The sequence below is a fragment of the Columba livia genome, chromosome 15 (genome assembly GCF_036013475.1).
Source record: "Columba livia isolate bColLiv1 breed racing homer chromosome 15, bColLiv1.pat.W.v2, whole genome shotgun sequence".
NCBI classification, from domain to species: domain Eukaryota; kingdom Metazoa; phylum Chordata; class Aves; order Columbiformes; family Columbidae; genus Columba; species Columba livia.
Window position 1 is genome coordinate 2,173,764 of NC_088616.1, and position 15,325 is coordinate 2,189,088.

A 15,325-nucleotide genomic window follows, 5' to 3' on the forward strand; every position below is an offset into this window, starting at 1 on the left:
TAAGTTGGGGAACGACCTATTGGAGAGCAGCGTAGGGGAAAGGGACCTGGGGGTCCTGGGGACAGCAGGGTGACCATGAGCCAGCACTGGGCCCTTGTGGTCAGGAAGCCAATGGTACCTGGGGTGGGTTAGAAGGGGGTGGTCAGTAGGTCAGAGAGGAACACAGGAGGTTCCACTGAAGTATGAGAAGAAACTTGTTCGGGGTGAGGGTGTCAGAGCCTGGCCCAGGCTGCCCAGGGAGGTTGTGGAGTCTCCTTCTGTGCAGACATTCCAACCCGCCTGGACCCCTTCCTGTGTAACCTCATCTGGGTGTTCCTGCTCCATGGGGGGATTGCACTGGATGAGCTTTCCAGGGCCCTTCCAACCCCTCACACTCTGGGATTCTGTGATAAGCTCAGCTTTGGGCAGGTGCATTTTCTTGAAGAAGTATGCTACAAGAATTTTGTTAAATATTCAAGTATAGATTGCGACAGCAGCGTATGGGAATCATATATAGTGGAAACTAACTTTTTTAGGCATTTTAACTTCATGCAGCTAGGTTTACACTTGCGTTATGTGTCTTTGTAACCATAAGGTTACCATTTATTCACATTGCTGTCATGCTGGTAAAAACTGGATTCAAATTGAGTTTGATTTTTATAAAATGTAGGGTTTTTTTAATCCATACTGAAATTTATATCTATCAGATCTGTTAGCAAAGTCCTCTTGTTCTATAGTATAGTATGGTGTAAACTCAAATATTACAGAATGTGCTAAGTAGCTACTATACTTTTGTAACAGAAACTGTAGAAGGTGTGAATGATTAAAAATAAACAAGTGAAAATACGAGAATACCTGCAGTCAGAATTTTGCGGTGGCTGCATGAACTGCACAACTGGAACTTATGCTCCTGCAGAGTTCTGTGAGGAACAAAACTTTGCGGCCAAATAAGTGTATGATTTCCCTGTTAAGGCTGAGACGGTTGTGGAATTTGTCTTCATCTGAAGAGGATTTTTATGACAAAAGCTCAGGAGAGCTAGTCTGTCTTTTACAAGAGGGGCTCTGTTGAAGTCAGTTGGAACTGAGCAGAATTCGGAATAAAAAATGTAGGTTTTCTAGGCCTTGGCAGGTCTTTACCTGAGTAGGAAACCATACAATTGAAGACTTGTTTTTCCTTATACTTCTGAAGTGCAGTGCGTTGTTATTCAGAATATTCTATTGCCAGAATTTACTAAGCTGCAGAGTAGGTGAGGGGACAAGATATCAAATGAGTGTGGATATGATGAACTAGCCTGCAGTCCTTGTCTGTTTGGATCGGAGTTGAACTGAGGTGCGTTTCTCCTTCGGCAGGTTCTGTACCGAGTGATGCGATGTGTGACTGCAGCAAACCAGGTGTTCTTTTCGGAAGCTGTGCTCACCGCCGCCAACGAGTGCGTGGGGGTTTTACTGGGCAGCCTGGACCCCAGTATGACCATTCACTGTGACATGGTCGTCACGTATGGATTAGATCAAATGGAGAACTGTCAGACTTGTGGCACCGATTACATCATTTCAGTCCTGAATCTGTTGACGCTGGTTTGTACATATTTTTATTATTGCTGTTTTCCCATCGGAAAATATTATTTTCCAAGCGACTTCTTTGTGTGTGTATTAGATAAATATTAAACTCTTCCTGATCACAAGCAACAAATTCCTCTTCTAAATGCTTGTTTTTTTTCTGTAAAGCTTATGCTGCCAGCTTGTGCTGTTTAGTTTTAGCCTGAGTGGTGGTGGGGGTTGTTGTTGGGTTGGATGGGTTTTCTCCCTGTCTAACTTGACTGGACAGCCCCATTCTGTGGCCTCTGGAATTGATACCACCACCTGATGAGTTCCAGAATCTTAGTGCTTCATATGTTTTATTTATCTACTTACACCGTGACCTGGGAAATCAGATTTATTCAACACACAGCTCTTAATGTGTAGATCACAAAGTCTTAAACCCACGTCGATCGAAATTTATCACACAACTTTCTCAGCTGGGCTGTTAAAGCCTGGAAATAACTCATTCTCTGTATGTGATTTCGGGAAAGCAAACACAAAATACTTGCATTGCTGGAAAGCTGTTCTTTATAAGTATAGTGTATACAAGCTAGAAGAATAAGTATTTTCATTAATATTTCATAATCTCTTCTAATAAAAATCAGTCCAGGTGAAGGTATTTATAATTGCTTTTTATCCCCAGATCGTTGAACAAATAAATACAAAACTACCATCGTCGTTTGTAGAGAAATTATTTATACCAGAGTCTAAACTACTTGTTCTTCGTTATCATAAGGAGAAAGAGGTAAGAGTAGGTGACTTCTCCAGGTCTGTTACAACCGCCTTCATGCATTTATTAGAATGTATTTATTAAGCTGCAAAGCTTTGTTCATCTGAAAGATATATTTTTAAATCTAAGAATATATCTGTGAAATTTCCAAAAAGGCAGAGGTAGCTTGTTCTTGGTTTGGGCATTTAGATTCGATCACGAATTGGTAAATCGGCCGTCGTACCAGAGAGAGGCTCTCCCGCCCCTCTGCTCTGCCCTGGGGAGACCACACCTGGAATATTGTGTCCAGTTGTGGCCCCTCAGTTCCAGCAGGACAGGGAACTGCTGGAGAGAGTCCAGCGCAGCCACCAAGATGCTGAAGGGAGTGGAGCATCTCCCGTGTGAGGAAAGGCTGAGGGAGCTGGGGCTCTGGAGCTGGACAAGAGGAGACTGAGGGGGGACTCATTCATGGGGATCAAGATGGAAAGGGGGAGTGTCAGGAGGATGGAGCCAGGCTCTTCTTCGTGACAACCAGTGATAGAACAAGGGGCAATGGGTGCAAACTGGAACACAGGAGGTTCCACTGAAAGATGAGAAGAAACTTGTTCCCGGTGAGGGTGGCAGAGCCTGGCCCAGGCTGCCCAGGGAGGTTGTGGAGTCTCCTTCTGTGCAGACATTCCAACCCGCCTGGACACCTTCCTGTGTAACCTCATCTGGGTGTTCCTGCTCCATGGGGGGATTGCACTGGATGAGTTTTCCTGGGCCCTTCCAACCCCTCACACTCTGATTCTTTGATTCTGTGATGTGTGGCATGTGTGTGATCCAGAAAGTAATTAATAGATTCTGTAAGTATGTAGTACTTTATTACAGGAAACTGAAGACAGGTTTGTGTATCAGCCTAGGCTATTAATAGTTAAAGAAGCATAATTTGAAATTCTCCGTTGGTGATGAGTATGTGTTATGATGCTGTGCTAACGAGTTCTCGCTGTAATGATGTCTCTGGCAGGTTGTGGCAGCAGCCCACGCTGTGTACCAAGCTGTGCTGAGCCTGAAGAACATTCCTGTGCTGGAAACCGCGTACAGGCTGATCCTGGGGGAAATGACCTGTGCTCTCAACAGTCTGCTCTATAGTTTACATCTGCCCGAGGCCTGTGCTGAAATCCAGCACGACTCTTTCAAGAAGCGTATATTCAATGTGGATAATGCAAAGTTCATTGTTATATTTGACCTCAGTGCCCTAAGTACTATTGGAAATGCAAAAAACTCATTAATTGGGGTGAGTAAAACTGTACAGATTCAGTTTGTGCAGTAAGGGCAAAACCACTTTTTAACTTAGGATGTACCATGATGTATTTCACCTGTAATGTATGTATGTGTAATTAAAGTGATCGCATTTGTTTCCAAACTTATGTTATAGAAAAAATTCCAGTATTAACATTTGGAACCAGACCGAGTGGAGTGTATCTCTAGTTGGTGCGTAATGAGCAGCAGTTTCTAGGGAAGAGCATCTCATCAGCGTTATTCATTTTAAGATTGTCGTAGCAATACAGCTTGAAAATCAAGACACCTTTAGTGGGTCCTCTGGTGGTTCCAGCTCTTCCTAAATAAAAACAAACTGCTTTTAATAGGTTATTTTAAAAAGAGAAAGCAAATAGTTATAATTGAGATCAGAAAATTAAATTATATCCCTTGAGAAGTAGTAAAACACAATACTTAATGTTATGGAAATAGGTCTTATTTCTTGTGTTCCTTTGCTTATGTTGCAATTGTTTTACAGATGTGGGCCCTTTCGCCGACTGTGTTTGCACTACTGAGTAAAAACCTGATGGTCGTTCATGGTGACATCGCAGTTCATTTTCCTGCTGTCCAGTACGCAGTGCTCTATACGCTCTATTCACACTGTTCCAGGTATGAAGATCAATACTTCACCTGTGTTTTGAGAGCACGAGGATGGACTGATGTGAATAGAATATACTGTTCGAGGGCTGAATTTAAATAGGCTATTATAATCAAGCTGGTGCCCAAACTTCCGTAATCAGTTTTTACTTTCATTAATTGCAGGGAGTCTGTATCCCAGCCAAGAGAGCTTAAAATTTGGCGTTTTATTCAAAGGCAGGTTATAAGTCTTGTGTTTGACTAGAGATAATTGAGGGAGAACCACTGAAGTAAATAAGCTTTACTATTTTTTTGCTGTGAGATCTAGGAGAGGTAATGAAGTGTAAACAACAGATTTAAACACAGTTTGAACCTTATTACTATGGAATGTCATCAAAGGAAGGGAATATACTAGTTTAACTGTTAATCTGTACATTTCTTGGGTTTGATTTCTCTTTCGCTAAGCATTTGAAACCAGGTTACTGGGCTGCATGGATTAATATAGAATTGTAGCTTTGATCTTTTAGGCCAAGGATCAAAATATTTGGGTTTTAACATAACGTAGTAACTATCTGGGTGTTTATTGACTTTTGTTGGTGTTCTTTTGGGTGTGCTTGTTTTTTTTGGCAGTTTGTTGTTATTTTCCTCCCCTCTTGTATAGTTTGAGGAATTATCCCTAATGGTGGGATGGTTTTACACTCCATGGCTTTCCTTGCCGTTTCAGACATGACCATTTCATATCCAGCAGCCTCAGTTCTTCCTCTCCCTCGCTGTTTGACGGGGCGGTTATAAGTACTGTAACCACAGCAACAAAGAAACATTTCTCAATCATACTAAACCTTTTGGGACTACTGCTTAAGAAGGATAACCTTATTCAAGATACCAGGTAACTAGCTACCTTTTTGCAATAGTTACCAAAATGCTGTGAAAGCCAGGGACATTTTTAATGTTATGCAACCTTCTGTTTAAAAAACGTGAGTTATAGTCTAATGCTCATCTGTTAGGTAAAGTAGTTTTAAGTTCTATTTAAAGGTGTCTTTCTGTAACTATATATACAGTGACTAATACTTTTGTTTTTTGCAGGCGACTACTTATGACATGGGCTTTGGAAGTGGCCGTTCTGATGAAAAAATCAGAGACATACGCACCGTTATTTTCTCTCCCATCTTTTCATAAGTTTTGTAAAGGACTTTTAGCAAACAGTAAGATGTTGCATGTTTTTACTGATTAGCTGTCTTTTATGTGGCATAATTGAGTACATAAGCGACCTTATCATGTGCCACTGGTAGCCGTAACTGCTTGTTGTTTCATTTACTTTTAGGGATGCTTCTGCCTTGTGATGTGTAAAAACTTACACCCTCTTATCATTTTTCTCAAATGGATCCTTACCGATTACTTACGCAAACAATTACTTTCTTAAAATAATTATTTGTGGTTGTGAAATCAGTCTACCAAATGTGTCAGTGATGTGCCAAATCTTACAAGTACGATTGCATTTATCAGAAGCAGTGGAACCTTCCTGTGACGTGATGTGCTGGTTTGGATTGCAAAAGAACCTGGAAATAGAAAAATGGGAACAAATGCTTTCAGTAACATAATGCTAGTAGGAACAGTAACTTCCCAAGGCCGGGAGTTATTAACTTTGCCTTAGTTTTTTCTTACTGAGATATATTTTCTGTGATGCCAATGTATGGAGACAACTGAAGGATTAATCTGTCAGCTGTCAGTAAATGCTGATAAGTAACATGTAGCACAAGTCACTTCTTGTTACTAAGCATTTACTTGTTATAGTACAACCAGCCAACTAAATCCAAAGTATTGCTTAAAGCCTGTGTCTCCCGCTACCAGCTATGCTATAAAAACGTCTTCAGATGTTCTACCACAACCAGAATAATGCGTAAGTTACTTTTTCTTCTTTCAACTCCTTAATTCAGCCCTTCTGGAAGATGTGAACATTTGTCTTCAAGCATGCAGCAGCCTCCATGCCCTGTCTTCCTCCCTCCCAGATGACCTGTTACAAAGGTACTTGCACAGAATTCCGTATGTTATTTGAATTACGCTGTTAATGGAAACATTATGACTTTTTTTGCTGTTCTGGTGATACAGGTGTGTTGACGTGTGTCGTGTTCAACTAGTGCATAGCGGCGCTCGTGTCAGACAGACTTTCGGAAAACTTCTGAAGTCGATTCCTTTAGACGTTGTGTTAAGGTAAATTGTCCAGATTAACTTCAATACAGAGAATGATTTAGTTTCTTTCTTCAATGACATTTATCTGAAAAATAATGCCAGTTGCAAGTTGTCATACTGTCTTAATTTAAAATCAAGAAACATCAAGTGTATTGCTATTTCTTCCACGTTGTTGCAGGTGTAGGAACAGTAGGTGGTACACCACGTAATTAACAAATTTGATGAAGTGCAGCATTTCTTGTGGCAAATATGAATCCTGGCAACGTCCATGTTATCCAGAGCTTCAGTAATATTATGTCCTGCAATTTGTCTTAAAGGACTTACTTATTTCCAGTCATTGCAAATATATGTGTGTGTGTGTGTGCGTAACTTTTTTGCGCAATTTTTTATATTTATTCAAGTAGATTATAGCCTGGGTTGTTTTTCTCCCCCCTCCTCTTCCTGCAGTAACCGTACCCACACAGAAATACAAGAAATTTCTTTGGCTATAAGAAGTCATATGAGCAAAGCTCCAAGTAATACATTCCACCCGCAGGATTTCTCTGATGTCATTAGTTTTATTTTGTATGGAAACTGTCACCGAACTGGGTAAGAACTTTGAAAACTGAAATCCGTGGATGCTGAATTTATAGTAAACAATTTAAGCTGTATTTGGTTTAAAATTTGTAGTTACCTTTACAAATTACGTTGCTTTACCTTCATTTCTGACTTCATTAATACCTTCAAATGCCCACCTATTTGCTTACTTGCCTGTGATTGCCACTTGGAAATGATCCTGTGAGAGGTTTGTTTGAGAACAATAGGGACCCGAAGTGTGTGAGTATGAACTTGTTCCCACATGAGCTGGTGTTAATGTGCTGATGTTTCCTTCCAGGAAGGATAACTGGTTAGAAAGATTATTCTATAGCTGTCAAAGGCTGGACAAGAGGGATCAATCAGCCATCCCGCGGAACCTGCTCAAGACTGATGCTGTTCTCTGGCAATGGGCTGTCTGGGAAGCAGCTCAGTTCACTGTTCTTTCGAAGCTACGGACACCTCTGGGCAGAGCCCAAGACACATTTCAAACCATTGAAGGTAACGTGAGGAACATGATTTATTTTCATGTGTGTTTATTTTGGGAAGAGGTTGTGCAGCTAAGAACTTCACGTCCAACTTGAGAAGCACAATGGTTTTATTTTTCAGTGATTGTAGATTTTTAGCACAGTTTTGTCTGACACATCAAGAAATGCAATAGCGAAGAATATTTGCGTAATGATTATTAACTTTTAAGAGATTTTACTGCAGCATTGCTGTCCCTTGACACATTTAAATAAAATATTGTCTGGTAACTCTTTTCTTCCATGTTTTGATAAAATATGTAGGTATTATTAGGAGTCTTGCAGCCCATACATTAAATCCTGACCAAGACGTTAGCCAGTGGACTACTGCTGACAATGACGAAGGACACAGCAACAACCAGCTCAGGCTTGTTCTCCTTCTGCAGTACCTGGAAAACTTGGAAAAATTGATGTACAATGCATACGAAGGATGTGCCAATGCCCTCACCTCTCCACCCAAGGTTTGTCTGTCCTGCAGCTCTGATGTTGGTTGGAACAGTCTGGTTGAATGAACTGTGGTTTTGGGTTGTTCAGGTTTTAACCATGGAACTTCAGAAGAACTCCAAGTCTAAGACTCTGGCTTTGAATTGGGCTTATTCCTGGAGAACATGTGAAAACAGGATTTCTTTCTGGAGTAGTAACTTGTGTAGAGCTACGAATCCAGTCTGTAGCACCTCTGATTTGTAGCAGTCACTTTTATTAGTAGCTTGTCAGCAGTCCTGTTATAAAGTAATACAATTATCTGAGGCTTTAAATTGCTTCTTGAGGAATATACTTGTTATTTATAAAAAACATACCCTTCTGTGTGGTCCTCACTGCAGAACATTCTTCACTGTCCAAGTTTAATTATTGGACTCTGATGTGACGGTAAGATATAATTATTAGTCAGTTCATGTCAAGATTTTCAGCTTGGCAGTGTGCCTGGCCAGTTGTGTCCTGTGCAAGACTTCAGACCATCTGTTCTAATAAAATTCAAAATGTGAAGTTTTACCTGTTTCTTCATGTCTCAATTTAAAACTCATCTGAAAAAAAGAAACCTGTCCCAACTTTGTTACAAATATTAAGTGCTTTAATTATTCTGATTCCTACAGAAAAATGGTGTTGTACAATATATATTTTCTGTCTTTAAAGGTTATCAGGACATTCTTTTATACTAATCGTCAGACGTGCCAAGACTGGCTAACGCGGATTAGACTTTCCATCATGCGAGTTGGGTTGCTGGCTGGCCAGCCCGCGGTGACCGTCAGGCATGGCTTTGATTTACTCACCGAAATGAAAACTAATAATAGTCTCTCTCAGGTACTCTTCTCAGACTATGTAGACTCTTGCACAAATATTCCCATGCTGTTCTAGGGGAACTAAACTAAGTCAATCAGTGGTTATTAAACCAACTGGTTTGTAAAAGATTGTGGGGAGGTCCCATACAATTGGAAATTGGCGAATGTTACCCCAATCCACAAAAAGGGCTGCAGAGCTGACCCTGGCAACTACAGGCCTGTCAGCCTGACCTTGGTGCCTGACAGGGTTATGGAGCAGATCATCCTGAATGCAATCACACAGCACCTTCAGGATGGACAAGGGATCAGACCCAGCCAGCATGGGTTTAGGAGGGGCAGGTCCTGTCTGACCAACCTGATCTCCTTTTATGATCAGGTGACCCAGCTGGTGGATGAGGGGAAAGCCGTGGATGTGGTCTGTCTGGACTCCAGCAAGGCCTTTGACAATGTCTCCCATAATATACTCCTGCAAAAGCCGGGAGCCCATGGCTTGGACAAGTGCACTCTCTGCTGGGTTAAGAACTGGCTGGAGGGCCGGGCCCAGAGAGTGCTGGTGAATGGGGCTGCATCCAGCTGGCGGCCAGGCACTAGTGGTGTCCCCAGGGGTCAGTGTTGGGTCCAGTCCTGTTTAACATCTTGATTGACGATTTAGATGAGGGGATTGAGACCATCATCAGCAAATTTACTGATGACACCAAGTTGGGAGGGAGTGTCGACCTGCTGGAAGGCAGGAGGCTCTGCAGAGGGATCTGGATAGACTGGAAAAATGTGCCTATTCCAGTGGGCTGAAGTTCAACAAGGCCAAGTGCCGGGTCCTGCACTTTGGCCACAACAACCCCCTGCAGCGCTCCAGGCTGGGCACAGAGTGGCTGGAGAGCACTCAGGCAGAAAGGGACCTGGGGGGACTAATGGACAAGAGGCTCAACATTGAGCCAACAGTGTGCCCAGGTGGCCAAGAAGGCCAATGGTGTCCTGTCCTGTATCCAAACTAGCGTGGTCAGCAGGACAAGGGCAGTGACCCTTCCCCTGTACTCTGCATTGGGGAGGCCACACCTGGAGTGTTGTGTTCAGTTCTGGGCCCCTCAGCTCAGGAAAGAGATTGAAGTGCTGGAGCAGGTCCAGAGAAGAGCAACAAGACTGGGGAAGGGACTGGAACACAAGCCCTATGGGGAGAGGCTGAGGGAGCTGGGCTTGTTTAGTCTGGAGAAGAGGAGGCTTAGAGCTGAGCTCAGCACTCTCTAGAACTACCTGAAGGGCAGTTCTAGCCAGGTGGGGATTGGTCTCTTCTCCCAGGCATCAGCAATAGGACAAGGGGCCATGGGCTTCAACTCTGCCAGGGGAAATTGAGGCTGGAGATGAGAAAGCAATTCTTTGCAGAGAGAGTGGTCAGGCATTGGAATGGCTGCCCAGGGAGGTGCTGGACTCACCGGCCCTGGAGGTTTGTAAACTGAGATTGGACATGGCACTTAGTGCCGTGATCTAGTGAATGGACTGGAGTTGGACCAAGGGTTGGACTGGATGAGCTCTGAGGGCTTTTCCAACCCAGTTGATTCTTTGTTATTTAAATCCATGTTTTAAACTGCTTCTGTATTGATGGGCTTTTGCAGGAGGTTGGAGATGAGGATGTGTTGTGTGTATGCGGTCAAGTCCCATAGAGAAATGAATGCTATAGTTTGTTCACTATTTGAATTGAGCAATTTTAAGCAGAAGGTTCTTCTTAAACCTTTTTAAAACTTTGTGTTGGTGTGAGGCCTTCCCGAGGTTGTGTAGGGTCTTTGCTTACCCGTGGATATGTGCAGGAGGGAGGTGGATCCTGAGTGTCCTCTGGGAGGAACTAGCAGGTAAGTGCAGGAATAGGGCGAGTGGATCAAGTGTTTAAGCCTTTTTGGAAAGGTTGAATAGTTTCATCAGTATGTGACTTGCTTTGCGTAAACTTTTTTACAAACGAGATTTGCTAGATATTTTATTTACTACTTCTTTATGGGTTCTCCAGGTATAGACCGTCATGTCATGTTGCTAACAACTGACGTTCAGGCTTTGAATTCTCTGCATATCCTCTTCCCTTCTGCAAAAGCACTGAGATGGATGGATATGCAGAATATTAATAGTATTAACAGTGGAGCATTAATACTTCACTTGTGGATGCATATAATGAAATACTACTTTACCGCTTCCAAATATGTAACCGTGTCTATAGCTCTTGTTGTATATGAGATTAGCTAAGTAAAGCTTTTGGTTTGGCTTTAGGGAAATGAATTGGAAGTGACAATTATGATGCTGGTGGAAGCGCTGTGCGAGCTGCACTGTCCTGAAGCCATCCAGGGCATCGCGGTCTGGTCGTCGGCGGTGCTGGGGAGGAGTCTGGCCTGGATCCATTCCGTAGCTCAGCAAGCGGAAGGCCGGTGAGTTTTCTCACATCACTGGATGCTACAAACACAGACGTTATTTTTCTCCTTATGCATAGTTCTGCTTCTTAATCTTGTGGCGTAAATTAAGTCTGATCTAATTTCTATATCAATTAAAGTCATCGTGTTTTGCAGAGATACCTAATGCATCCAGCATTCTTAGGTATTTTAACTTCTAAGTAAATGACCAGGATTTAACTATAAACAGCATTCCTAAGCTGTTTTTTTTCAGTTGTTCCTACACAGCATTACTGTTTTCGTATTGTGTTTAATTTTCCATTGCAAAATATTATTAATTCAGATACTTCCTAATGAAGTTTCTGACAGACGGCGTGATCTGATTACCTGCCACGGTTTGCCAAGAGGGGGACTCTGAGGGAGATGCTTTGCAGTTTTAGTTCAGCTTTGAAAAAGTGGCTTCTATGGCTGTTGAAGTAGAAACTTTGGCTGCAGATGCAAATAAGTGGGTCAGTGTTCCAGCTAGGGTATGGCTTCATTTTGACGTTTTCACCTCCTGAAAGGAATGCATCCTTTTATCTCTATGCAATGAAAAAGAGCCACCTTTCATTATTTACCTGCCGTGTAAAAAACCCAGACAAGACCGAAAAATGAGGTTTTATAGCTTTTTCCTGTTTTCTTTAGATTCCTGTAAATAATATGCATCTTTGTAATATCTGAGAAGTTTCTCAGAAGGGTCCAGTCTAAGGTATAAATTGGTGCCCTAGATCCAGTTTTACAATCATCTGTTAAATGATATGTAGGTCATCAGTATCCAGCTTTACTCGTTCAGGTTAAAAGCGTGGCAGTCAAATATGAAACTGATGTATCTCCTTCAACCTGTACTTGGTTTGAAATTGGCATTAAAACCTGAACAGAAGATCTTGTATACTGTGCCATAACCTGGAAATTCAACCAGTAAACTTGTGTTCCGTGTTAATCCCTTTCTTTTGCCAAAGGCGCCGTCAACTTTTTGAGCATTGTGGTAAAGAAATGTTAAATATAGTCGATTTACCAAAAAAGAGAACTTGTTTTTATCAAATGCTGACGAAGTTCTTAAACCATTGAAGGTTTGAGAAAGCAACTGCGGAGTACCAGGAGCACCTGTGCTCCATGACGGGGATGGATTGCTGCATCACGGGCTTTGACAAAACTGTGCTCAAGTTGGCCAATTCCAACAGCGTCAACAACGCCAGCCCCAAGCATTCCATCAATGGTCAGTATTTAGTGGTTTATTTTGAAGAGAAATAACTGTTTCATAGCTGTGTGTACATACAATCAGAACATGCAGTGGTATAGCTGTGGTAATTATAGCGTCTAATTCTTAAATCTGAAAACCTGTTTCCATCTGCAGTTAAACTGAGCTGCTTAATGCCCTTGAAACCGATGTTATGTGTAGATATGAGGGGTTGCGGTACTGAGGTCTAGCTGAATGAGACTAAAAATTATAGGTAAAACACTTTGTAATTTACTAATTTAGTTCTGCATTACTTTAGATCATCATAACTGAAGGCTTAGTATTTATGACATAACTTTATCATGAACACACTAGTTAGTCAGAGCTGTTTAACTGCTGAGACTGTTTCAGTATTCTGTTTCATCTTTGAAAAGGGATCTTCTTTGTTCCTAAATTAGTTCTTTTTTTCCTGTTTTGATGCTTCTTTTCAGCTGGGGACTAAATTTTTTTAAAACCTCCTTTGAAAATGTTCTATTTTTTTAATGTATAAGTGGAAGATGAATACTCTAAATCTTATGTAACTGATGTAAAAAAAAATATATTTTCTTGGCAAAAGAGGTAGAAATTACATTTGTGTAATAGAATTGCTATTTTAAAATATATAAGCATCAATGTATATTTAAGTATGTATACTACTTTTTTCATTTCACAGGAGAAACTAGAAAAACTGTTCTGACTAAGCCAAGCGACTCGTCCCCGGAGGTGATAAACTACCTGGGGAACAAGGCGTGTGAATGTTACATCTCCATCGCTGACTGGGCTGCGGTGCAGGAGTGGCAAAACATGGTCCACGACTTGAAGAAAAGCAATAGTAATACCTCAATCAACCTGAAAGCAGATTTTAATTACATAAAGTAAGGGCATAATGAAGATATTCAGCGGTACCTTGGGTTCAGTGTCTTAGAAGGGAAATGTTAAAGTTTTTATGGATTTTAGAAAGTGGTTGTCATTGAAATAGGGGTGTGATGAGAAGGTTGTGTTCTTGGGAGGGGGAAATCTTGGCCTTGATGTTTAGTATCCATACAGATAAGTAAAGAGGTAACAGAATTCCGAACAGTTGCTCTGGCTTTTCTGGCTGCTGAAGCTTCTTAGTATTTCAGAAATACAGCTTTTAATTGAAAATAGAATATATCAAATTCATTCTGCTTCTATTGGCAGAAGATAAATCCTTTCACGCAAATAGTAAAAATTAAAATGCTTGTCAGTGGTGCAGTTTGTAAAATTACTTTAATTCATTAATTTAATGTAAAAAGTATATTAAGGTGGTGGTCGTGACTACTTAAACTATTTTTTTCATTTTTTTCAAATAGAATTTAGACTTGAAGCTTGTGCTTTTATTTCCTAACCCTCAATATTTGCCTGGTTCATGAAAAAAATATTTGTGGCATTGAAATAGTGCTTCAAGGTTTAAGGATCCTTTCCATTTCATTTGACAACTTGATTACTTTCCATCTCTATAATCACAGAATCGACTGGGTTGGAAAAGACCTCAGAGCTCATCCAGTCCAACCCTTGGTCCAACTCCAGTCCATTCACTAGATCATGGCTCTAAGTGCCATGTCCAATCTCAGTTTACAAACCTCCAGGGCCGGTGAGTCCAGCACCTCCCTGGGCAGCCATTCCAATGCCTGACCACTCTCTCTGTAAAGAATTGCTTTCTCATCTCCAGCCTCAATTTCCCCTGGTAGAGTTGAAGCCCATGCCCCCTTGTCCTATTGCTGACTGCCTGGGAGAAGAGCCCAATCCCCACCTGGCTAGAACTGCCCTTCAGGTAGTTCTAGAGAGTGCTGAGCTCAGCTCTAAGCCTCCTCTTCTCCAGACTAAACAAGCCCAGCTCCCTCAGCCTCTCCCCATAGGGCTTGTGTTCAAGTCCCTTCCCCAGTCTTGTTGCTCTTCTCTGGACCCGCTCCAGTAAACATCATAAAGTCCTTTTGGCTGGAATTTCTTGAGTTGAAAATAAAAGCATAGAAGGAGGCTTTGAAATACAATCTTGTGGGTCTGAAAAAGTGACTGTTCTTGGAACCGTCAGGTCTTCTGTGTTCTGAGCCATCAACCTCCTTAACCTTTCAGTGCCTTTTCTGTGCAGTTCTGTAAAAAATCTATAAAGCCCGTATTATTTCCTTCAGGCTGTTAAGCAAGATAAATTTGTATAATGTATGACCTGCACGATATTCTGGTGTTTCTGGAATTTTGGTTTAAATAAAATGAAGAGTTGAGACCGTGGCCTCATGAAATTCTGCCCCAAAACTTATTTTTCTTTGTGTAGTTGGGGTTAAAAGAAGTGTTGGATTTTTGTTTGCTGTTAAACTCTTCCAAAGTCGACCTTTTTCCTCCTGACTGTTCTAGAAGAGTATTATGTATAGAGTGATGAAAAGCCTCATAGCTGGTGAGGTGTGTTTTCCTTTCACTTGCATATTGAATTGCCCTATTGCACTATTGTCCTTTACTGCTCTCTCTAAAAACCAGGATTAATCAGAAGGGCTTTGAGTTAAGCTCGAGACTTACTTCCTTTTTATGTAATTATAAGTTATTTAGCAACTGGTATGAAGTAAGAAATGTGAAAATAAAACTGTAACTATTGATTTGCAGATCTTTGAGCAGCTTTGAGTCTGGACAACTTACTGAATGCACTGAACAACTAGAATTATTACCAGGAGAAAATATCAACCTGCTTGCAGGGGGATCCAAAGAAAAAATAGGTATGAATGCATAAGTTAATGCTACTTTAAATACAGAAGCAGCTATTCATGTATCTGTGTCTATAAACGACAGACTGAAATTCTTCATGCAGTTTTGCTGTGTTCAGTGGACTGACCGTAATCTTTACGGGTCGAGCTTCAAAATGATTGGTAGTGCTCATTCTAAATGTCGATACAAGTGTGTTTTCTGGAGTTAACGTGTCTGTTTCTGAGTAATTTATCATCAGTTTCTAATATGAAAGAACCCATACACAGATAGATATTAAAAACCTTTTTTCCAAGCTT

The 15,325-nt window shown here is 41.3% G+C and overlaps 1 protein-coding gene across 2 annotated transcripts in view; it reads left to right on the forward strand.

Moving 5' to 3' along the window:
- The window catches only part of SMG1 (SMG1 nonsense mediated mRNA decay associated PI3K related kinase), a 70,258-nt gene that overhangs the window by 24,116 nt on the left and 30,817 nt on the right, over positions 1–15,325 (forward strand). For both annotated transcript variants that reach the window (XM_065030684.1, XM_065030685.1), the window contains 16 exons: positions 1,330–1,554; positions 2,201–2,302; positions 3,273–3,542; positions 4,044–4,174; positions 4,866–5,027; positions 5,225–5,343; positions 6,076–6,163; positions 6,248–6,349; positions 6,776–6,916; positions 7,203–7,402; positions 7,690–7,886; positions 8,557–8,724; positions 10,950–11,104; positions 12,175–12,320; positions 12,994–13,195; positions 14,931–15,040. In XM_065030684.1, the coding sequence (XP_064886756.1) occupies positions 1,330–1,554; positions 2,201–2,302; positions 3,273–3,542; positions 4,044–4,174; positions 4,866–5,027; positions 5,225–5,343; positions 6,076–6,163; positions 6,248–6,349; positions 6,776–6,916; positions 7,203–7,402; positions 7,690–7,886; positions 8,557–8,724; positions 10,950–11,104; positions 12,175–12,320; positions 12,994–13,195; positions 14,931–15,040 (2,518 nt within the window). The remainder of the gene's footprint in view (positions 1–1,329; positions 1,555–2,200; positions 2,303–3,272; positions 3,543–4,043; positions 4,175–4,865; positions 5,028–5,224; positions 5,344–6,075; positions 6,164–6,247; positions 6,350–6,775; positions 6,917–7,202; positions 7,403–7,689; positions 7,887–8,556; positions 8,725–10,949; positions 11,105–12,174; positions 12,321–12,993; positions 13,196–14,930; positions 15,041–15,325) is intronic.